Raw genomic sequence first — 25793 nt, forward strand, 5'->3', positions numbered from 1 at the left:
CAACGTCAGCCTTGTGACAGCTGCTAATATATAGCTATGAAATGACTGGCAGGAAATCTAGACAATAAATAATAAATTAGGTAGTTCCAGGTGAATGTAAATATCACTTAGGCTTCTCCCTTCCCTCCTTATATATGTTTTTATTACGAGAATAGATTGGTATACGGCATATTTCAAGGGGAAATAAACAGCGAAAATTAGCAAATGAGTGCACGTGAGGTGTTGTCAGGTGATAATTACCCAATTCCAGGTGTATGGCACTCTCACTTACCTTATTTCTTTTTTGTATATATTATTTGGTATAAGAATAGGGCATAGGGCTTATTTCAATGGATGAAATCAGTGGAAAATTCCAGGGAAGATTTACTTAGCGTTGAATACAGTGTGGTGGCCTGCAATAATTAGGTAGTTCCAGGTGAATGTAAATATCACTTAGGCTTCTCCCTTCCCTTCTTATGTATATTTTTATTACGAGAATAGATTATACGGCATATTTCAAGGGGAAATAAACAGTGAAAATTAGCAAACGAGTGCACGTAAGGTGTTGTCAGGTGATAATTACCCAATTCCAGGTGTATGGCACTCTCACTTATCTTATTTCTTTTTTGTAAATATTATTTGGTATAAGAATAGGGCATAGGGCTTATTTCAATGGATGAAATCAGTGGAAAATTCCAGGGAAGATTTACTTAGCGTAGCACGGCCGGGCAGGCGAGAGGAGAGGGTAATGGAGGGGAGGTAGGGAGGGGAGTCAAGAACGGGGAGAAATGGCTAAATTGTCAACAATGGATGGGAGTACAGATGAGATTAGGAGTGCTGACTAGTGTTGGATATTGGCAGTACTGACAGATGATACAAGCCACCACTTGAAAGCCTGGGTGAATTCAAAATAACACAGACTCACAAAAGTGACGCCCCGCGGTATGATCTCTTGCTCCCATGCGTCACGAAAGTGACGCCCCGCGGTTAAGAGGTTAATATGTATTTGTAATATTTTAAAGTATGTTTTTATTTTTCAGGGATGTACTTAGCTTATGTGGAAATAATATGCCATTTTGTGATGGCCTGAGTATCCATGGAATTTGCCTCCCACGGGGGTCTCTGGAACCTAACCCCCGAGAATAATTAAGGTCTACTGTACTGTATATATATACATATACATATATATATATATATATATATATATATATATATATATAATATGTGTGTGTGTGTGTGTGTGTAATGCTACAGGAGATAAGAAAAACAACGGCATTGAAAAAAAATTATGACCACAACTGTACAGTGGTTTTGTATCATCCAGTACCGTATAGAAAACAAATGTTGGAGTGAAAAGTGAAAGCAATCTTTCACAGCAAGTACAGTACAGTGCATTGGTTCTGTATCGTAGTGTATATACCTTGATATAAAAAATAAGCTCAAATGAAAATGAAAGTGACCTTGCAGTTATACATAAAAGTAAGTGTTGTGACACAAAGCACTTTAAAATTTACTGCCATTCCTGTTGTGAAGTCAGAACTAAGCCAAATAAGTGCCCATTATATATAAGATGCTAGACGACAAGGAAAACTACAGGTTAAAAAACAAACAGACAAAAAAAATGGGCTCAAGTGAGAATGAAAGACAATGTTTGTGGCACATGTTTAGAAAATGTGCTCAAGTGAAACTGAAAGTAAACTTTTATGGCAAGTACTGTGTATTGTAATGTATAAGCCTTAGTATTCTCCCATCCCACACACTGTATACGACAGTGTCACTATGGAACAGCAGGAAGAATTGGGCAAATTAAATGAACAAGCCACTCATACAGGATCTGAGTGATTCACTCATGAAATGACAGGGGCAGGTGACGAGAAGTGGGAAGGTATAGTGGGGCATGAGGGAGTGTGAGTGACTGTGAGTGAAGCAGCCCAGGCAGGACCAGCTTCTCATACAGCCAACTTGTCCTAGTCATCAATTTGTCAGCTTGTACAGATGCAGATCACCGCAACCCCAAAAGTTGCCTTCGTTCACCACCTCCCACCTCAACACCTCCACCTGGAGGCTTGGGTATACTGTACTTGCAATGAAGAGACGAAGGATTGGTGAATATTCTGATCTTTAGATGAAAGTTCTGGGTATTGTAATTACTAAGATATGATGGGATGAAAAGAGGCAACTTTTGGAAATAACTCTGCATGTGGGAAGGGCTCTGCTTGTTATGTCCCTGGGATATATGGGTTAATGTATGTATCTATGCATGTACATATGTATGTAGGTATGTACAGTGGGCTTGCACAGTACACGAGTGACAAAAAATCATAACCATAAAACTTTGAATGCGCAAGTTTAGCCCACAATATGCGAGGTAGAAGCAAGAAGTGGCCCAAAATCGCTATTTTCCCTGACTACAGGACCCCCCTCCCCGCACGACATGCCAATAGTGACTTAGAGGCTTGTGGGGAAGGTGCTCAAGAGGAGACTACAGTAAGATCTCGCCAATAACGATTTCAACAATAACGTTTTCGGCAATAACAGTAAGTTAGAATAGATACCCAGTTTCTATAATAATGTTTGGATTCACTTGAATGATGATTATTTTGCAAATGCCAAGTTGTTATACTGCCAATACGCCCATAACAAGATGTGGAATGAAACAGACAAACAGGAAGAGATGAAGGAAATTGCCAAAAATGTGAACAGTAACGAGGAGATGGAGGAGCCTCCCCTCACCACCACCCCTGACTTGCCTGCCGTCTCCTCCACCCCCACTGCCCCACCTGACTTGCCAGCAGCCTCCCCCTCCACCCCCACAGCCCCACCTGACACACCTGCTTCATCTGGCATACCTGAAACCCCCACCATAATGACTGTTGCTGCATTCTGGAAGAAATATAACATTCGACAAGCCATAAATTTCTTTATCAAAGCCTGGAATAATACAACACTGGGAACTGTTAACCGGGGTAGCGGTAGGGACACTCTAAGTGTGTTGCCAAGCTTTGGAACCCCTGCTAGTAAAGTCCATCAGGCCTGTTGTCTACTGTTGTTATGGTGACTGACCATATTTTTGTTATTGTAGCTATACCTGTAGTATATGTCCGAAAAACTTTCCCTTTATTATGTCATTAAAGGCCAAAAAATGTCAAGGTATGAGGGGGTATTGCCCATATGTAATTTTTCCCATGAAATTATGTGTTCACAGAGTGTGGTTTCACAGTGCGTGAGGACCAGGACCACCCATCCACTCACATGCTGTGCAAGCTCACTGTACGTATGTATGTATGTATGTATGTATGCATGCACCAGAATAACTCTCAACCCACCGGAAAAACTCCATATCCTACAATGCACATTCCCTGAGCATACTGGATGTATGACAGTTTAAAGTATCTAAATGTTGTACAATGCAGTACTTCAGACTAACCTGAGTCAGTGCCTGATGCTGATTCAATGGACCCTTTGTTGAGCAGAACCATAACTGAGACAATGAAGTGGCTTGGTGTGGCATGAGCATAAGGCAATATTTCTTCTCTCACCAGCTCTACCACCTGACAATCTATGCTCTCATCTCGCTCAGCTTCCTCTGAACTTTGGTTAGCTGGTGGTGGGCTGCAAATGACAGTGAAATTAAGGATGAAAAAAAAAGACACAGAGAGGATTGGAAAAACAATCAAGCATCCACTCTAATCACAGCACAGCAATAACTAAGTACAGGTTATCCTAACTTTTACCCTTCAGCGGCTGTGAGGTACAATAATACATTTGTGTGACCACAGACCGACCTCGGGACCACTTTTCCTAGTGCACCACAGACCGATCTAGGGACTACTTCTTCTTACAGATGTGAAGAGAATCGTCTGGCACACCCGGCAATGCGTTTTTTTAGCTTCCTTAAACCCATCCTGTGATTTGCTATGATTCATAGAAAAACTAACAAAATTACTATGCAAGTTCCAATAACATGTACACCAATGGGTGATAACATGTGAAATAAACTGACTGACTTAGCGCTTGGCATGGTAGAGTAGGGTCGTGTACACATACTGCTGAATTTCGTATCCTTCCCAAATTATTCGCAGTTTTTTACAGATTGCACTAATTCAACAACTCTGACACCAGCACTGTAGGATATCATTCAACACCAGAAGCTACTGAGGGGTTAATGAATTAGTCACGCTATCGCTCTATCTATTGCCAGACGCCTTAATCCTGTAAGGGATGCCCACAAACAAATCGCCTCCATGTTGCCTTGTCCCCTGCCATTTCATTGCCTGCTCCCAGCTCACACCCCCCTCTCTCATATACCTCTCCACTCCATCCCTCCATCTCATCCTTGGCCTCCCCCTCCCTCCCCCCCTCCACCTCACTCACTCTCCTCATCAGTCTCTCACTCTCCATCCTCTCCATATGGCCAAATTACCTCAATGTGTTTCTCCTAACGCTTCCTATCACATCCACATCCACACCACAACACTCCTTCACTTCCTCATTTGTCAGTCTTTTTAGGGTAGCTCTATACTGAGTGCTAAGCTAAATGATTTCCTGTAAACCAGGAAGGCATGTACAACACTGGGTGGTAACCTTATAACCAACCAACACATGTTCCCTATATGACAATAAGTGGGTTGGCGGGGGGTTAGTGCCCCTCCATGGAAAACAACTAACTAAAAACACGAACAAGAATTAATCACACACTGGCCAGAAAAATAATAAAGTTTTTGTAAGGAATATATTATCTATATCTATCTATCTATCTATATATATATATATATATATATCTATATATCTATATATATATATATATATATATATATATATATATATATATATAAGTGCCCCTCCACGGAAAACAACTAGCTAAAAATACGAACAAGAATTAATCACACACTGGCCAGAAAAATAATAAAGTTTTTGTAAGGAATATATTATCTATATCTATCTATCTATCTATATATATATATATATCTATCTATCTATATATATATATATATATATATATATATATATAAGTGCCCCTCCACGGAAAACAACTAGCTAAAAATACGAACAAGAATTAATCACACACTGGCCAGAAAAATAATAAAGTTTTTGTAAGAAATATATTATCTATATCTATCTATCTATCTAAATATACTGAATATAGATATATATATATATATATATATATAAATATATATATATATCAGCTAACTGAAAAAACTACAGAACATAATAAACCATTGTGCTTAGGTTTTGCTGATTACGAAAAGGTTTTCGACTCAGTGGAGCACATAGCAATTATAAATTCATTGCGAGAACAAGGAGTGAATGAGAACATTGTAAAACTGATCGAAAACATATATAACGATGGAACTGCTACAGTTAAATTACATAAGGAGTCGGAAAAAATTAAGATTGAGAAAGGCGTGCGTCAGGGAGATACACCAAAGTTATTTACAGCAAGCCTAGAAAGTATTTTCAGAAAGCTAGACTGGGAAAACAGAGGTGTGAACATAGATGGAGAAAAGCTAAACCATTTAAGATTTGCAGATAACATTGTCCTAATCTCAGAAACAGCAGAGACATTGCAAGAAATGTTAAATGACCTGAACAGAAAAAGTCTCAAAGTAGGGCTAAAGATGAACCGAAGAATAACTACAGTAATGTTTAATCCCCAAACACTAATGTCATCAGAATAAGTGGAGAAATTCTTGTAGGAGTCGAGGAGTACAATTACCTGGGACAAATACTAAAATTAACGAAAGATAATGATAGCAAAATAAAAAGACACATTACAATTGGATGGAAAGCTTTCGGTAAACATAAGGACATGAAAAGTAGCTTCCCAATTTGTATGAAACGAAAAGTATAAAATGAATGTACAGTAATCCCCGTACTATTCGGACGCCCACTTTCTGGACGTCCCCACTTACTGGATATTTTGGTCACAGGATCCAAAATTCCCAGAATGGGCCAAAAATCGCAAAAAATTAGAAAAAAATACGACTCCCCTCCCCACCCCCCCGCAATTTGAACTTGGCGTGTGCAGCAGGGACCAACTGTGTCTTTGTGCGTAGTTCCGCCGCCGTCCGCTAGAGTGTCCCAGCATCCTCCCCACTTACTGCCCGTCTCTTGTTGTATTTACTTAATTATATTTACCTAATTGTGATATACAGGAAATGAGCTACGCTCGTGGGGTCCCGTCTCTGTTTCTCAATAAGTCAAATTTAGCTTAAAACTCGTTTAAGTTTATAGACTGGACGATCTCTTTGTCCAGGCTATTCCACAGGTCTGTACATCTATAAGGAAAACTATATTTCTTGATATCCTTCAAGCAGCTTGGCTTCTTCAGTTTCATCCCGTGTCCTCTTGTTACTCTCTTATCCCATAAAAACAGATCTTCTTTGTCAATTTTATCTACTCCCATCATGGTCCTGAACACTGCAATCATGTCGCCTCTCTTTCTTCTTTCTTCTAAGGAAGGCAAATCCAGCTTTTCCAGTCTCTCTCTGTATGACAGATCTGACAGACTGGGGACCATCTTGGTTGCTGTTCTTCGTATTCTCTCAATCTTGTTTATATCTTTCTTTTTGTGTGGGGACCACACTACTGCTGCATATTCTAACCTGGGGCGAATCATGGCCACTATCAATTTTTTCATCATCTGATCCATATAATGAAAAGCTACTCTTATATTAGTCATGAGTTTATGCGTCTCTCTAACTGTCTTGTTAATGTGTTTTTCAGGTGACAAACTGTCCTGGACCAGCATACCCAAATCTTTCTCTTCTCTCGCTTTTGTGATTGGTTCATTACCCATCAAATAATTCAATGATGGCCTCTTGGTACTTTTACCCATTTCCAATATTTTACATTTCTTTGCATTGAATTTCATTTCCCACGTCCAGCTCCATTCGTGTATCCTATCCAGATCCTCCTGCAGCATTATACAATCCTCTTCAACCTCTACTTTCCTCAAGATCTTTGCATCATCAGCAAACAGACTTGCATAACTGTTCACTCCATCTACCATATCATTTACATAAATCAGGAACATTACTGGTGCCAACACAGAGCCTTGAGGGACTCCACTTGTTACTTCCCTCCATCCAGACAACTTATCCTTTATTACTGTCCTCATTTGTCTGTCTCTCAAAAATTCTCTCATCCATTCCAGGAGCTTCCCCTTCAGTCCTCCTATATGCTCTAGTTTCCACATTAGTCTCTTATGAGGTACCTTGTCAAAGGCCTTCTCCAAATCTAAATATACACAATCCACCCAACCTTCTCCTTCCTGTAGCACATCAATCACTCTTGAGTAAAAGCTCAACAAGTTGGAAACACATGACCTTCCACTTCTGAATCCAAACTGACTATCAGCCAAAATATTCACATCTTCGTGATATTTTATCCATCTAGCTTTCAGAATTTTTTTTGCACAATTTTGCAACCATGCTGGTTAGGGACACTGGTCTATAATTCAGGGGTTCTTCCTTGTTTTCTCCCTTATAAATTGGTACCACATTTGCCCTCTTCCACTCTTGAGGCACTTTCCTCTCTTCCAGAGAACACACAATTAAACTGTGAATCTTATCTGCCAGTTGTTCTCTGCATTCCTTCAGTACCCAGTTAGAGATTCCATCTGGTCCTGGGGCTTTCCTTACATCTTGAGTTTCTAGTAGTTTATACACTTCCTGTACTTCCACTTTTATATCTTTTATCACTACATTTCTAATCACTCCCTCCCCTTCCACAAACTCCTTTTCATTAGTGAAAACTGACTGGAAACGTTTGTTCATTATTTCTGCTTGCACTGCCGCATCCTTATAGACCTCTCCTTCTACTTTCAGTTTGGTGATTCCTTCCTTTTGTTTCAGTTTGCCATTAACAAATCTATAAAACGGTTTGGGTTCATCCTTACATTTGTCTATTATACCTTTTTCAAAATTCCTTTCTTCTTCTCTACGTATTGTTGTGTATTCATTTTGAGTTCTTTTATATTCTTCCTTTGTTCTGTTGTTACCTCTTTTTTTCCAATTGTTCAGTGCCGTGCCTCTCTCTTTTTTTGCTATCATACACCTTTTATTAAACCACTCATTTTTCCTGTTTTCTTTCCCCTTTACTCTTGGCACAAATATTTCCACTCCTGAATTATAGAGGTCTAGAAAAATATCCCACTTCCTCTGTATCTCTCTTGTTTCTCTGAATTTTCTTCAATCTGCATTTTCGAAAAATTTTTCTCAATCCTGTAAAGCTTGCCTTCCCAAAGTTGTACCTTCCCTGCCTATAAAGCTCATCTCTTGGCTCGATGTTCCCTGTTATCATCTGGAACTCGATGACCACATGATCACTTTTTCCAATAGGACACAGATATGTCAAGGATTCTATTACATAGGGTTCTTTGGTAAACAGTAAGTCTAGTCTTGCTGGTGTGTCCTCACCTCGAAACCGTGTCTCATTTTTGACCCATCGCATCATCACATTGTTCATTGTTATATTTAATAATATAGTGCCCCACAAATCTACGCCGCCTCCTGAGTCCCATTCCTCCCAGTTCACCTCTTTACAATTGAAGTCACCCATTAAAATTATATTGTTGCTTTTCTCAATTATTTTCTTTAAATAACTTGCCATGTCTGACAGCATTTCCTGGTATTCATCATCACTCCATGCTCGTCTTAGGGGGAACATACACTACTGCCAAATCTCGCTTGTTATTCTCTCCAGTTACTAATTTCATATTTATCACTTCGGCCCTGCCTTCTCCCATTTCCACGGTATCTACATTTATATTGTTCTTCACTGGTATCATCACTCCTCCTCCCGTTTCTTCTTTTCTGTCTCTTCTCCACAGTTTGTATTTACCATCTCCAATATGAACATCAATATCTTCTCCTAACTTAGTCTCTACAAAGCACATAACATCAGGCTCATGTATCCTAAAAAAATCGATGATTTCTAGCTTTGCTGATATTAAACCATGAACATTAGTATAAACCACCTTCCAGTTATTTTTGATGTTTTCTATACCCTCTTTTCTCCTTCTCTCCGTTGGTACTATTTCCTTAATTTCTGATCTATGACTCTCCAATAAAACAATGTCTTCTCTTCCTCCGTTCTCTGTTCGTTTTTTACCTTTGCTTCCTTTACTAAGTCCTTTAAGCTCTTTCTTCCTCATTTGCATCTCTTCTTATCCAAACATTTTTTAACCCTTCCTTGTCCAATAATTTCCATGTTCTACTGATGATTTCGTTAACTGTTGCCTGGGACTTAAACTTTACCTTCAATGGCCTTGCCCCTCCTTCCTCGTACTTTCGTAACCTAAACTCCTCTTCAGTCTCTTCTTGCGCTTCGTTGTTTTCCTCCATGACTATTGATATTATTTCTTTAACCTTACTCAGTTCTTCTCTTTCTCTTTCTGATCTTATTGTCATCCGTTTTTCTTTAACTCCTGAGATTATTATACATTTTTTCTTATCTGCTACATCCCTAACTAAAGATTCTCTACTTCTTAACACCCTAATCACTTCCCTCTCCACCTTTTCCTTCCTTTGCTGTTTTATAATCTCTCTCAAATTTACATTTCCCTCTTCCTGAATTTTCTTCCACCCCTTATGTTGCTCCTTGATTTCTTTAATGTGCTCTTCCTGTATTCTTGATTTGGATTGATACTCATCTAGTTTGCTTTTCATCCTGTCCCTTTCCTCTTCCAACCTCTTATTCTCCCTCTTAAGCTGTTTAATTTCATTCAAGGCTGATTCATTGTTCACTTTTAATTCAGAAACTTCTCTTTCTTGCTCGTCACTGCATGTACAAATTTTTTCCAGTGTATTCTGTAAACTTTTAATCTCGTTTTCCTGCTCTATGGTCTGTTCCTGTGACTCTTTAATTACTGCCCATACCTTTTTATCTCCTGGATATTCCTCTCTGCTGTTTTCTCTACACCTGCTGTTCTTGTCTGGTTCAACTTAATACTTCCATTACCCACATCCCCTTCACAGAAGCCCTCGAACTCTTTCTCACCGATTGTAAACAATGCACCGTCCATTTCCGCCATGATTCAACCATGTGGAGACTTTCTGTTTTCACTATATCTTGACCCTTTTATGACCGAAACCGCTTTTTTTTTTTTAACTACTGTCCGACGGGACCACCACTCACACACTCATTAACACAATCACAAACAGGCTGAGCTTCCTTTCATCTCAGATTCAGCGATTATTTTCCCACGATCCTAGAAGAGGTCCGTCTCTGTCGGCGACCTGTGTGTGAGTGCACGCTCGTGATCATGGCCGCCCACGCGCTCGCTTTTGTGGTGGTGCCTTACCTGCTGCAGGCTCTGCTGCTGCTCTCCTGCCTCTTGCTAGTGTGTGTGACGATGGCCCCGCCGCCTGAGAAGAGGAAGAGAGTGGTTTTGACTCTGGAGAAGAAGAGGGAGATATTGGACAAGATGGATGCGGGATGGTCAACCTCACGCATCCTTCGTGAATTCAGCCTGGCCCGATCTACTTTGGCTGATATCAAGAGATCCCGCGGCAAACTCATGCAGTAAATGGCTGACTTCTCATCGAAGAGCAAATGCAACATGGAGAGGAAGATGATATTTACTCCCTGGTATGCTGAAGTCGACCGCTCCATGTTGATTTGGTATCGTCAGCAACGTGCTGCTGGTCTGCTGGTGCGTGGCACGGAGCTGAAGGCTGCTGCTGAGAAGTTCGCAAGGCTTCATGACACCCCAGACTTCAAGGCTCGACAGAGAGGGCCTCGCTCTCAGTCAAGTCTACAACACTGACGAAACTGGTTTATTCTATCACTCTTTGCCAACGAACACTCTAGCTGAGGAAACGGAGAAAAGTGTACCTGGCCACAAGCCCTCCAAGCAATGGATATCTGCTTTGTGTTGTGCCAATGCTAACGGCATGCACCAGCTTAAGCCTGTTATTGTTCGGCCTGCAAAGCAGCCTCGGTGTCTTCATGGGGTGATGGATGTCCTTCCTGTCGTTTGGTACCATCCTTTGAAGGCATGGTTCACTGCCCAGATCTTAAAAGACTGGTTCCACCGCCATTTCGTCAAGGAGGTCATCTGTTACCAGACGGAGAAACTGGGAATCCCACGCGACCAGGTAAGGGCCCTCCTTCTATTCGACAATGCACCTGCCCATCCATGCGACAAGGACTTGGTGGCTGAGAATGAGCGAATTAGGTGCATGTTTCTGCCACATAATACGACTGCTCTCATCCAACCAGTGGACCAAGGAGTGATCGTGGCAAAGAAGGGGCTGTACCGACGGAAGTTTCTGGACGAGGTGATGGTTGTTGACGAGGACGAGGACGAGCGCAGGGAGGGGCGGGACACGCGAGGCCAGCGGACTTTGGAAAACCTTCGCCGCTACAACATCAAGTCTGCCATCTACAAATGGGCCAGTGCATGGAAGGAAGTCCCTGTCAAGACTCTAGAAAATGGTTGGTCTCGTCTGCTTCTCGGAACGGATGTGGAGCACGATTTCCAAGGTTTTGATGTGGATGACTTCCACGCACGTCTACGTGCGCATGGCGACAATGTTGATGTGGACGAAGTGAGTGAGTGGTTGGATGACTACGAGGGTGATCCGGGGTATCAGACCATGTCTGATATTGAGATTGCATCTTCAGTTGCAGGTGTCAGTACCCAGCTTGAAGATTCCGACGAGGACGGCGACGATGATGCGGACTCCTCTCAGTGTGACACTACTCCAGCCATCCCCAAGCTGAGCACACTCCGGGAACACGTAGAGTTTGTTCTCGACTACCTGGAACACCCGACTGTGACAGGGAGATGGGGACAGGCCCTCATCCTCCGAGCCACACCCCAGCACATCAGGCACGGTGGAGTCACCGCATGATGTAAGTTTGCGCCTCTCTTCAAAGTCATCTGCAGTGGGTACTCCATCACCACGACCCAGCGAAGCACCCTTAGGCCACCTGCATCAGCTATTCTCAGAGTCTGACAGTGGTTAAACGGCAAGAACTTCTCCACTAGACCACACGGGAATTTATAGTGTTGTGCTGTGAAAAAGGACAGTGCATAGTGTTAAGAAACTAAAATTCTGTGTGTAAAGACTAAAGTGCAGAGTGCAACACTGATTTTATTGACTTTCAATGGAGTGCAAATTAACTAGAGTGTGTTATGTTTAGAAAATGGATTTATGAGTGCAAAAACTTTAAGTGCAGAGTGCAACACTTATTTCATTAAGGTACAATGGAGCACAAGGAAGACTAGAGTGCCCAGTGTTAAGAGAATGGAATTCTGAGTGCAAGTGACTAAATTCAGTGCAAGGACTTAATGTACAGTGTACTGCAGGTGCTTCAGGTACTCCTTTTTACTGTCACAGTCTGAGAGGAGGTGGGTTATTCATCGAGATGGCCAGGGGCTTGTTGTAAGTACCCAGAATGTTTCATACTGTACTGTATTTTCCATACTTACCTCTAAAACCTCATTTCACTCTTTTATGTCCCTTATTGGTATGAATAAGGTCTTAGGTGCTATGCACGTGCAGTAAGGAGGTATTTTTCTGAGTTACGATAGGTTAGGGTCCATAACTACAAGTCCAGGAGCCAGGGACTTGTTGTAAGTACCCAGAATGTTTAATATTGTATAAACTCACCTCTACAACCTCATTCTCTGGTTCTTTTGCATTTATTTCAGTCTTTTATGTCCCTTACTGGTGTGATTTGGACTTAACCCCTAAAACGTGGGGCGTCGCATTTGCGACGCTCGCCAAAAAGGACATAACGGCAGATCGTCGCGTTTGCGATTCGAGTTAATTTTGAATAAACGCGGGCAAGCAGGTTCAAGCTGGTATTGTCTATCAGTACCACCACCCTTTAGCTACTATTAGTATACTTGACCTTTGTACCACTGACCTCCATTGTTGCCAAGTATCTTTTTTTTTACCCACCCACGCACCGCGGCCCGGCCACCCTCGCCGTGAAATATGGCAGTGCGTGGACTGCTCAGAAATGTCAATCTGCGCTTTCCTCTCGCAAGCAGTTTATGCTAATTGGAAACGCTTGTTTCCCCAGTTGTCACACTAGCTTTTTTTCACGCGGTTTGCCCCTGTTTAGCGTCAGTTTACCGCAGGCTTTCAAGGTGACATTATATCGAATTCTAGCTCTTCCGAGTCAGTGCCTTCAAGCCCTCCGAAAAAGGGCTTTGTGACCTCTACCCCTTCAAAACCCTTACTAGGGAGTGGAAAGGGCCTGAGTGAGTCTGCTATAGGCCTAGAATTACTGAAAGCCTCTATGAACTATGGTAGTGACGTTGTGGTGTTGTCGAGCCTTGCTGAATCAGACACTTTATTAAGTGCTGAGTCTGAGGTGCAGGAAGAGACAATTGCTGTGCCTAGCACCTCATCAGGCAAGGCTCCAGTGCAGAAGGGAGTGGCGTATAGCAAGGGGGCCAAGAGGAAGCGAAGTGGTGACCCCGGTTCCCAGCCATTGTTCTCCTCAGTCCGGCCATTGTCCCCAACCTCAGGTCACGCCGCCGCCGTACCGCCTCGCACCCCCAGCCCCATTCTCTCGTCATCTTCATCTGCTGTGCTTTCTCCTGAGTCTTCGGAGTCTCCTTCACCACCTCGGAAGGGAAGTAGGCAGTCTGGTTTTCGTAGAGGTTTCCGTAGGCCACGTGTTCATGCTGGCATGAGTTGGAAAGTGTCTCCTAGTGCTAAAATTAGTGGTAAGGTTTATCGCACTAGGCAACTCACCACCCAGCCTACTGCGAGTGACCTTGAACCTTCTCCCACTCTCCCCACCACCACCACAACCGCACAGGCCCGACCTAGCTCACCCACTGCCACACGGCCTGCCTCACCCCCCGCCGCACCCACCCACTCCCAGCCTAGGCAGGGCACTCTGGACGCCTTCGTGTGGTCTGAGGGCTCTGATTTTGTGCCAGAGGATCTGCCCTTTGATTCCACTGGGTGTGGGATCCAGGCTGACTTCCCTGTCCCCGAGGGTGGTGAATGCTTGGACTACCTGTTGGCCTTCCTGGATGACGAAGTCATGCAGCAGATTTTTACCGAGACCAACAGGTACGAAGGACAATGTGCTGCAGTTCGTCAAGGTGAAGGTGCAACGCCATCCATGTCGCGGATGGCAGCATGGGTTCCTGTGACGATCTGGGAACTATTTGTATTCATCGGCTTGATGCTTCTGATGCCACATAACTGGAAGCACAAGCTCAAGGAGTACATCTTCGACAAGTACATGACTCAGGATCGTTCCAGGCAACTCATGACGTACCTTCACTTTGCCAACAACGATGAGCCTTCCCAGACTGACCCCCTATGGAAAGTGAGGGAAATCCTGAACATGATCAAGGACAAGTTTATGACGTTCCTTCGGCCCTTCAAGAAAGTAGTGATCGACGAGTCCTTGGTTTTGTTCAGGGACCGTCTTCGGTTCGTGCAGTATATTCCAAGCAAACGCCATCGCTTTGGAATAAAGTTTTTCGTGCTGTGCGACTGCAAGACGGGGTTCATCCTAGACTTCATTATCTACACCGTCAGCAATGTGGACTTGGACAAGACCGACCCCCTTGGATTCTCTGGCTCTGTGGTGAAAGTGCTTCTGGAAAAGTACTTCGGCGGGAATCATGTCCTGTAAACGGACAATTATTATACAGCACCCAAACTCACCAAGTACCTTTCAGAGCACAGCGTTGGATCCTGTGGCGCTGTCAGGAGCAATAGGGCACACCACCCTGCCTTCCCCGAGGCTGAAAGATCAAAGCGGGGAGATGTGCATCTGAAGAAATCAGACAAGATGCTGGCGATACGGTGGCACGACAAGAGGATCGTCAATATGCTCACCACAGTCCACAAGGGGGAAATGCAAGCCACAGGGAAGGTCGACAGAAGGACTGGCGATCCTGTGATGAAGCCTGATGCTGTATTTGACTACAACGTCAATATGCGGATGGTGGACAAGTCCGATGTGATGATCGGAGAAATTGACTGCCTGAGGAGGAACCGGCGCTGGTACAGGAAGGTGTTCTTGCACTTGCTGGATATGTGCATGCTGAATGCCTTCATCCTGTACAAGATCAAGAACAGGAAGCCAGCTAACTACTCTCTCAGGCGATTTTCAAAGACTTGAGTCTACCAGCTGCTTCAGCATTTTGGGCAGGTACTGCCATCAGGTGCCAGGCGCCACTCACAGACACCTCCAGACCACTTACAATGTCAGGACTACCTTCAGCGACACTGCATGGAGCCACTGCCTAGCACTGCCAAGAGGGGGAAAGCACTGAGGAGGTGCTATGTTTGCAGCCACACAAACCGGCAAGAACGAACTTTTAGACGTACCTCCTTGCAGTGCAAAGAGTGTCAGATTCCCCTGTACGCTTACCCGTGTTTCTCTGACTACCACAGCCTGAGTAGATATTGAAAATAAGGGTGAAAATATGTAAATAATACTGAGAGTGACAGTGATACTAGTGTTTAGTTTTCTTGTACATACTGACAGTGACAGTCAGTTGAGTGTAAATTAGTGTATGTAGTTGTAAAAGCACTGACAGTGACAGTGATTTCAGTGTGAATTATTGTACATAGTAATAATATAAGTATTGAGAGTGACAGTCACTCCAGTGTAAGAAGTTGAAAGCATATTTTTCTATTCTATGTTATGACAGTGACAGTTTGGTGTGTAGAAAATATTATTTTTATAAGTAATGACAGTGACACTGATGAATTAGGCACTAAACTGACAGCGAGAGTGAAAGTGAGCGATAGAAATGAAGTGCGAGCGGCCGACAGGAGCGAGAATAAAGTGACTGGCGTAAGGCAGAATAAAATCGCGCCGCGGTGGTCTTTCTCATTCCCGCTTCACAATACTGGCAGTGACAGTGATTTTTATGGCCATAATAGTGACTTGCGAGCCTTTGGGAAGTACTATGATGGAAAGTAATGTAGTATACATGTTTTTAGCTGTGAAAAGGGAAATGTTTGTTCAGTGACGGGAAGACCGCCGCCGCGCTGCATGTCGGCTGTACGCTCCGTTGATTGTAGCCTTATTTTCAGTGCGTATTGTACAAATACGGATTCCAAACTACCTGTACATTGTAGTATAAAGTGTACTGTGACAGACTGAGGCTGTGGTAGAGGGGAAACCGGGTTGCTGGAGGTGTGAAAATGAAGATTTTGTTACCCAAATTTGCAAGTCTCCACAAGTCCTTGGATAGTCCACGAAGGCTCAACACCTGTCTCAGGAGAAAGCTGAATGTAAGTACTATCTGCCATAAAAATTATAATGTTCTAAGGTTAATCTCTGATTTTTGGCAAATATTTTCCTACAGGTACTCAGACCGCGATACAACCCCGCCACAGGGGGGGGGATCGGCTGTCGATGGCCGCGCTTTAGGGGTTAAATAAGTGTTATGTATGTCCAGAGGGAGTTGTATAGGTGTTTTTCTGAGTTAGGGTCCATAAGTACAAGTCCAGGAGGCTGGGGCCCACTATTTGGACGGGACCACTTTCCAGACATGCCTTTGGCTATATACATCGGACTGTGGAGGGATTACTGTATAATTCCAGCTATGACATATGGTTGTGAGACTTGGAAACTGACCAAATCGATGGAAAATAAATTAATTCGTTCTCAGAAAGCAATGGAAAGGTCAATGTTGGGAATATCATTAAGAGACAGGAAAAGATCAACTTGCGTGAGAGAGCAGACTTAAGTCAAAGATATTATAGAAGTTATAAAAGAACAGAAATGGAGGTGGGCAGGCCATGTAGCAAGAATAAGGGATAATCAATGGAGCAAGAGGTTGACTGACTGGACACCAAGAGACTGTAAGTGTAGTAGAAAAAGGCCAGACAGGAGGTGGGGGGATGAGACAGAGAAATTTGCAGGGAAAAAGTGGCAAAGATTGGCTCAGTCAAGGAATTCAAGGAGAAGGTTAGGGGAGGCCTTTGTGGACTTGTAATGGCTGATGATGATGATTATACAGTATACTGCACTGTATATATATATATATATATATATATATATATATATATATATAGCCAAACCTCACGTGCTCCCTACGTGTCAAGTGGGTTGGTGGAGGGTTAGTGTCCCTCCCTGTAAAACAAATAACTCAGAGTCAAATGGCCACCCCGTACGGGCTTATGGCGTCTGGGAAAAGATAGACAGATAGATAGATAGATATACATACATACAGTATATATAAATATATATATATATATATATATATATATATATATATATATATATAATATATATACACAGAAATCTCTCCAATATTCCGATGTAATACAGCCAAAGCCATGTCTGGAAGTGGGATCAACTGGATACTGGGACCCTGCCTCCTGGACTGGTACTTATGCTCCCTAACCCAAACTAATGCAGAATACCACCTACATAACTTTCCTATAGAGTGGAAAGGTTACAAGAGGATGAGAAAAAGGCAGAGTATAAGAGAGAAGTGGAGGAACGATTGGGTAAATATGAACTGGAGCAGATGGGGGACGTGGAAGGTGTGTGCCAGATGTTCACAGAAGAAATATGTGCAGCATGTGATTTGGTGTGTGGGGTGAAAAGAAGATGGAAGGGGGTGCAAGGAACAGCATGGTGGTATGAAGAGGTGAGACAGGCTGTGGCACAAAAGAAGAAAGCATACAATGAATGGATGAGAAATAGGGGCATGGAAGAAGTTGAGAGGCGGAAGAAAGAGTTATATGTAGAAAGGAAGAGAGAGGTGAAAAGATTAGTTAGAGAGAGTAAAAAGAGAGTGGATGAGGAATTTGGAAGGAATTTGAGTGTAAAGTGGAGGGAATGTAAGAAAATGTTATGGAAAGAGGTGAAGAAAGTAAGACAGGGTGGCAGTGTAGTAGGGGAGTGAAAGATAAAAATGGTAGATTACTAGTGGAGAAGGGAGAAAAAGTGAGCAGATGGAGAGAACACTTTAAAGAATTGTTGAACATAGAGAATGGAAATAATGTGAGTATAAGTGGCTGGGGAATGACTGGGAGAAGGAGGGAGGTGAGAAGACAGGAAGAAATCAGTAGGATAGAAGTTGCGGATGCAATGAAGAAAGTCAAATTGGGGAAAGCCCCAGGAATTGATGGAGTGTGTGGTGAAATGCTGAAGCATGGGGGAGAGACAGCAGCAGAATGGATGTGGAAGATGTGCAGATTGGCCTGGGAGGAATGTAGAGTCCCGGAGGATTGGAAGTCAGGTATAATTATTCCCTTGTTCAAAGGAAATGGGGAGAAAGAAGTGTGTGGTAATCAAAGGGGCATTGTCTTCTTAGTGTAATAGAAAAAGTGTATGGTAGGATACTTATTGACAGAGTTAGGAAAATAACAGAGGAATTAGTTGGAGAAGAACAGGGAGGCTTTAGGAAGGGAAGAGGCTGTGTGGATTTAGATCTTTAGTGGAAAAGTTTTTAGAAAGGGGAAAGACGTTGTAAGCAGGCTTCATGAATTTGGAGAAAGCATATGACAGGGTGGATAGACAAGGATTGTGGAAAGTATTAAGAATATATGGAGTAGATGGGAAGTTGTTGAATGCTGTGAAGAGTATGTATGATGGTGCTAAGGCTGCAGTGCTTGTGGATGGTGAACTAAGTGAATTTTTCTCTTTGAAGATTGGGTTGAAACAGGGATGTGTCATGTCTCCATGGTTGTTCAATCTGTACATGGAAGGGGTATTAAAAGAGATAGAAGGTAAGGCAGTGGATGTTGGAGTGGCCCTAGTGAGAGAGAATAGTGTTTGGAAACTCCCTGTGCTGTTGTTTGCAGATGATACTGTGTTGTTAAGTGAAGACAAAAGGGGAGCTGCAAGGCTTGGTGGATGAGTTTGGAAGAGTGTGTAAGAAACGGAATCTAAAGGTGAATGTAGGGAGAGTAAAGTGATGGTCTTTGAGAGAGGTGAAGTCAGTGAATGTACAGTGAGGCTGAATGGTGAGGAAGTGGAAAATGTGAGTATGTTTAAGTACTTGAGGAGTGTGATGAGTAAGGATGGAAGTTTGGAGGGTGAAGTGCTTGAAAGGGTACAACAAGGAAGAAAGGTTGCTGGTTCCATGAATGCAGTGATAAGAAACAGGGAAGTGGGCATGGAAGCGAAAGGGTTACTGCATGACACTATTGTGATACCAACTCTAACGTATGGAAGTGAAGCTTGGACGTTGTTGGAAGGACACAAGTCAAGAGCGAGAGCAGTGGAAATAAGTTATTTATGAGGAGCCTGTGGTGTCACTTGGAGAGACAGGCTGACAAATGAGGATATAAAGGAGCATTGTGGTGTGGATGTGGATGTGATAGGAAGTGTTAGGAGGAACACACTGAGGTGGTTTGGCCATGTGGAGAGGATGGAGGGTGAAAGACTGACGAAGAGAGTGTATGTGAGTGAGGTGGAGGGGAGAAGAGGGAGGGGGAGGCCGAGGATGAGATGGAGGGATGGGGTGGAGAGGTATATGAGAGAGGGGGGTGTGAGTTGGGAGCAGGGCAGTGAAATGGTGGGGGACAGGGCGACGTGGAGGCAATTTGTTTGTGGCCACTCCGTATGGGATTAAAGCGTCTGGCAACAGATAGATAAACAGGTAGATAACTCCCTACCGGACATGCATATTTCTTAACAATGCACAACACTGAAAATTCCTATGTTGTCTAGTGGCGAGGTATTGTAGTTTATTCACTGTTTATTCACAAAAACAAGCACGTGCGGCATCCACTGCGATGAGCATCTAGTCATGATGGTAGTTAGGCGGTAACTGGGGAGGGAAGGAAGCAAGGGGTGAAAGGGCCGCACAAAAACACAGCTGGTCAACACTGTGCACCAAGTTCAAATTATGGTTGAAAAAAAATTTGGATTTTCTTTTGCTTTTTTACATTTATTGGCCCTATTGACGTTCCGAAGGCCCGGGCCCAAAATGTCCGGACATTTGCGTGTCCAGGTACTGGTCGTCCGGATATTAAAGAGATTACTGTATAGATATACCGTACACTGTAAATAAATATTATTTCCCTCATAGTAAATAGAGTTGGAGGCATCTTTCAAGAAAGATTTAAATTTACTTTCATCACCATAAACACACTGCAAATGACGACAACAAGATGCAGTCTAAATTCTAAGAGCTAAAAAGAGGGTGCACAGCCTCCATCTAAAACATACAGTACCTTCTTCCAAAGCCACTGATATCTTGTGCACTTGTGTGAGCTAGTGCTTGACATTTTGATTATGCGTGTGTAGGGAATCTATGCAGGCACCAGTTTTGTTTATAAATGCTGGTCTTACCACAATGATTTGCATGCATCTTCCCTCAGTACAATATAGGGAGGAAGATGAACATAAATCCCTCCAACAGAGTCTGGTCAGTGTGGTGCCACCGGACTCATTATGAGTGGAAGATTGGTTTCTGGCCCTTGTAACCCCACCCCTTTTATTTTTCACTCTACATCCTTCTTTTGGAGGCACCTTTCAGAAAGTCTACACACCAAGTGGAGGGAATGCAAAAGCAAAAACAAATATTCAGACTGTGTCTTGTGCAGTATGCAAGCGCCGTCTCATGCAATCATCTGATGTTCCCTTGTACTGGACAGTGCCCAATCACTGTGAGGTGTGGGGAAGAGTGTGGAGGTTTGGTTCCTGGAAAGATGGCACATTTGAGTCTCTACACCCAGTTAAGAGGGGCACTATAGTAGATCCCACATCATCTCGTTATGTCGTTACCACCCAGCACTGAAAATAGTTTCCTGAGTTACAGGAAACCAATAGCTTCTTCACTCAGTGTAGAACCACCCGAAGTGGACAGAAAGGTATTAAAAAATGACAGGAAGGATGGCAGAAATAGGAAATGGGATAGGGGACTGAATGGGAAGGCTGCCCAAGATCAAGCAGCTTGGAGAGCTGCCATTAGGTGACTAAGGGCCAAGCACTCAAACATACTGGAGCTTTTATAAACAATATAATGATATAATAAAACAAGGGCAGACTCAGCACCATGTGAGTGGATGATGGACACCACCACCTACTACCAGGTGTAGACTGTTGGAGGAAAATATCTAGGATGGCACACTAGGTGTTTCCAGGATGATGGCAAGGATTTGGGTCCCAACATGTTGTGAAACAGAAACCCCAATCTCCTTATCAACATTCTCTATTCATCCTGGGAGTACTACCTGTTCAAATTTTACTACAGCCTCTCCACAGAAGTGGTTACGTAACAGCAAATAAGAAACAAGACAAAGTTAACTCTAGAGGATACGTCTTTACCTCCAATAATGTTGTTCTAAGCTCTACTAATGAATTACAGTCGACCCTCACTCTGTGCAGTCAATGTACAGTATCATGAGAAATTACTACACAAACTGAATTATGCAAATCTTTCCTTAAAAAACACTTTTTTGGGGGGTTGGGGCTAACGTGTCCAAGAAAATCAAAACATTTTCCCAATGTCCCACTTTTGGTCTTTCTGAAAACTGCACCCACCCACCCCTTCTCAAACACACAGATAAAAACACAGTGACCATTAATACTGACTGAATAAGAGTATACAGTGATCAGCTGGATATCGCGCATAACTGGTATGTACTGAGCTTTGTGCGTGTTAATGAGAATGCACGATATTGAAAGAGCAGAACCTACGGGATATATCCAAATTGGTACCAGACATCCAACTCGTAAATCCAAATTTTCCCTTTTACAACAATTTAAACCCACTAAATATATACACACTGATATGTTAAGCATCAGAAACACAAAGGCATGGTTAGGTTAACAAAAAGTGATAAAATGGGCACAATAAGGATGAAATGCATACCACAGAGACCTGAGATGGGATTGAGGTAAGGGATTTTGAAGCTAGGGGGTGGAAAATTACTGATTTCCACCACCTGGGACTAACTCCTCAAGTAGGGCCTCAGTTCTGAATCCCTCAAAGCCATCTGAAACCATAAATACTGAAATATCATTGTCAGCACAAACCAGCTCAGGTGTGCAATAATGTTTTTTAGCCAAAAAATGTACAATAACAGCAGGAGTCCAGACTTTCATCTTGCAGTGATAGCAAAAACTGCTATAACGAAGAGTGCAACAAACAAGGGATCACTGTAACGGTACTAAGTAGCCAATAACTTTTTTTTTTTTTTTAAATAACAGAATGGAGGAAGGAAAAACAAATGAATAAAAAAAAAATAACCCATACACCAGATTACTGGTGTCCTCTGTTCATAAAATATCTATAACAGTTAGACTTGAACAGCTGTGGGTTGAAATTTGGAGGGAAACAACTCTGGGGAAGCGAGTTCCAGAGAGATGCAGTTCAGGGAATGAAAGAATTCTGATAGGCAAAAGTTCTGCAATATGGCTAAATGACATTCCAGTCATGAGCGCTACCAGATGACCGTGTAGCACGAGGGAAGGCATGGAGAGGTGGCACCATGGACGCAACTTCGTCTGAGCATTTACCAAATACAGTATCTGTAAAATAATGCAAGGGAGGCAACATTCCTTCTTACTTGCAGGGGAGGTAGTTTATTTGTAATGGCAGGGTTGTTAATAATTCTAACAGCTTTGTTCTGAATTTTGTCTAGTTGTTTTAATGCAAACTCTCCACATCCATTCCACAAGGGTGAGCAATATTTAAGCTGAGAGCACACATGACTCTTATAAATTATAGCTAACTGCTCATCAGCGAAGAAGTTACGGACTCTGTACAATAATCCAAGTTTCATTGAGGCGGTGTTAGCAAGTGATCTGACATGAGAGGTCCAGCTGAGGGCACTGTTAAGTGAGACACCAAGAATTTCAATACTTTTGGAGATGGGAATACTAGTAGCACTGAAGGTAATGTACGAATCTGGCAATATCTGTCTATTAGTAAATTGTATATACTTAGTTTTATTAGCATTAAAAGCGACAAGGTTGTATACTGATTGTAGATAGGTCTTGATTTATGGAGATGGCTGTACTGAGTTGAGAGGTAGAGATATTAGACTTTGTAAATGGGTGTCTGAGTGTGAATGAACTATGTAGTGTTGAGTCATCTGCGTATGAGTGGATGGGATTGTGGGTGACAGATAAGAGATTATTAATATGAACCAGGAATAGGGTTGGCGCCAGAACTGATCCCTGCAGCACGCCTGCATTAACTGAGTGGAAATTGGAATATACCGGTACATCATCTACTTTTACTCTTATTTTCCTGTCACTAAGATATGAAGAAATCAAAGGAACAAAAGATGTTAGTCCATAGCAAGGGAGTTTGGACAGCAGGGAATGGTGCATACTCTGTTGAAAGTTTTAGAAATATCAAGAGCTACAGCACGAGTTTCTCCATGTAGATCAATTGATTGATGGATGGTATAAGTTAGGAGATTGAGTATGTCAATGGTGGATCTTTCAAGGCAAAAACCATATTGTCAATCACTAATTAAGTTGTTGGATTCAAGATGTTTACCAATGTGCTTATTAAATAAAGTTTCAAATACCTTACCAAGAGAAGATGTGACAGCTATTAGTCTGTAATCAGGGGGGGTCAGACGAACTACCTTTCTTCGGAAGTGGGTGGATATTGGCTTCTTTCCATGAAATTAGGAATAAAGAAGTATGTATGCATTGTCTGAATAATTTAGCTAGAACAGAGGCAAGTTCAGGAGAACACTTTTTCAAAACAATTGGTGGATTTCCATCTGGGCCTGGAAGTATAACCCACCAATAAGTAGAATTTTAACTCGCCTCAACACCCTCGAGTGCTGAGGACAGGCCTCAAAGCCCTCAAAGTCACTCCCCGAATATTATAAGTGTCAGTCAGGAAGAAATGAATGTTAGTTAGGTATTCTGCCCTGCAAAATGTTTTAGTTGCCGTGCAAAATGAGTTAGGATAGAGACTGATAGTACTGTGTACAACACGTTTTGTGCCAACAGAACCTGCACAAAACAATAAATAAAATTCAACGTGTTCATTGTTTTCATAAGTAATACTGTATTGTACACTAAACAAATGAAATTCTTTTAGAAATAAAAGTAGTAGCCTGGGATAAATACATAGTATCTATAGGGAACTCCCAAATTACTATACCTGAGATCTAATGATAAATGTATGTACAATAACTACTGTATGTTCTTCCCAAATTTTAAGTGTGATGACAGTTTCAGACCTGTTAGAAAAAAGAAAACTATCCAGTGCAGTGGCAAGGACTGCCCACATATCCTTGAAGTGAGTGGGGTGCTGTCTGGCTAACTGTAGCCCCTCCTGCAGCACTGCCAAGAGTGTTGTAATGGCCAGCTTCCACGTGGTCTGTGCTGGACACCGGTACTTCAGACGAAGTGGTGTGATAGTTGCCTGAAAGAAAGTAACAATACATATTATTATTATTTTCTTCTTTTAATGCAAGGAGTCCACAAACTGTTCCCTCAAAGAAAAAACAAAAACAAGATAAGCGAGAGCCAAATTCAAGGTCCGTTCGATTTGTTCAATTCGAGTGTCTGTCTTACTGAGAAATATGTGTGCATCCTTATGTAGTATACACCACAAATTATTGCATTCCATAAATAAATATGCAATATTGGCAAAAATAAGAAAATGCACCCCAAGAATGCAAGACCCACACTGTACAATCAGTCTAAAGATAATGTCCACACAATTCGTGGCACTATGCTTTGGACAGTGATGATGAAAACATGTAGGATAATAAGTATAAACCATATATATATATATATACAGTATATATATATATATATATATATATATATATATATATATATATATATATCTATTGCCAGAAGCCTCAATCCCGTTTGGGGTGGCCACAAACAAATCGCCTCCAAGTCGCCCTATCCCCCGCCATTTCACTGCCCTGCTCCCAACTCACACCCCCCTCTCTCATATACCTCTCCATCCCATCCCTCCATCTCATCCTCGGCCTCCCCCTCCCTCTTCCCCCCTCCACCTCACTCACATACACTCTCTTCGTCAGTCTTTCACCCTCCATCCTCTCCACATGGCCAAACCACCTCAGTGTGTTCCTCATAACGCTTCCTATCACATCCACATCCACACCACAACGCTCCTTTATATCCTCATTCGTCAGCCTGTCTCTCCATGTGACTCCACAGGCTCCTCTTAAATAACTCGTTTCCACTGCTCTCACTCTTGACTTGTGTCCTTCCAACAATGTCCAAGCTTCACTTCCATACGTTACAGTTGGTATCACAATACTGTCCTGTAGTAATTTTTTCATTTCCATGCTCACTTCCCTGTTTCTTATCACTGCTTTCAAAGAACCAGCAACCTTTCTTCCCTCCTGTACCCTTTCAAGAACTTCACCCTCCAAACATCCATCGTTACTCATCACATTACCCAAGTACTTAAACGTACTCACATTTTCCAATTCCTCGCCATCCAACCTCCCTGTACATTCACTGGCTTCACCTCTCTCAAAGACTATCACTTTACTCTTCCCTACATTCACCTTTAGATTCCGTTTCTTACACACTCTCCCACACTCATCCACCAAGCCTTGCAGCTCCCCTTCGTCTTCACTCAACAACACAGTATCATATGCAAACAACAGTACAGGGAGTTTCCAAACACTACCCTCTCTCACCAGGGCCACTCCAACATCCACTACCCTACCTTGTACCTCTTTTATTACCCCATCCATGTACAGATTGAACAATCATGGAGACATGACACATCCCTGTTTCAACCCAACTTTCAAAGAGAAAAATTCACTTAGTTCACCATCCACATGCACTGCGGCCTTCGCACCATCGTACATACTCTTCACAGCATTCAACAACTTCCCATCTACTCCATATATTCTTAATACTTTCCACAATTCTTG

At 42.5% G+C, this 25793-nt stretch overlaps 1 protein-coding gene across 1 annotated transcript in view; it reads right to left on the minus strand.

Annotated features, from left to right (window-relative positions):
* Positions 1 to 25793, minus strand: part of LOC145414995 (protein MON2 homolog) — a 570120-nt gene that overhangs the window by 84554 nt on the left and 459773 nt on the right. Inside the window, exons 27-28 of the mRNA XM_080284414.1 lie at positions 24105 to 24289; positions 3407 to 3591 (exon numbers count right to left, since the gene is read on the minus strand). Coding sequence (XP_080140540.1) covers positions 3407 to 3591; positions 24105 to 24289 — 370 coding nt within the window. The remainder of the gene's footprint in view (positions 1 to 3406; positions 3592 to 24104; positions 24290 to 25793) is intronic.

The sequence above is a fragment of the Coenobita brevimanus genome, chromosome 101, assembly GCF_032717465.1.
Source record: "Coenobita brevimanus isolate Jiangsu-jjx chromosome 101, ASM3271746v2, whole genome shotgun sequence".
Taxonomy (NCBI): Eukaryota; Metazoa; Arthropoda; class Malacostraca; order Decapoda; family Coenobitidae; genus Coenobita; species Coenobita brevimanus.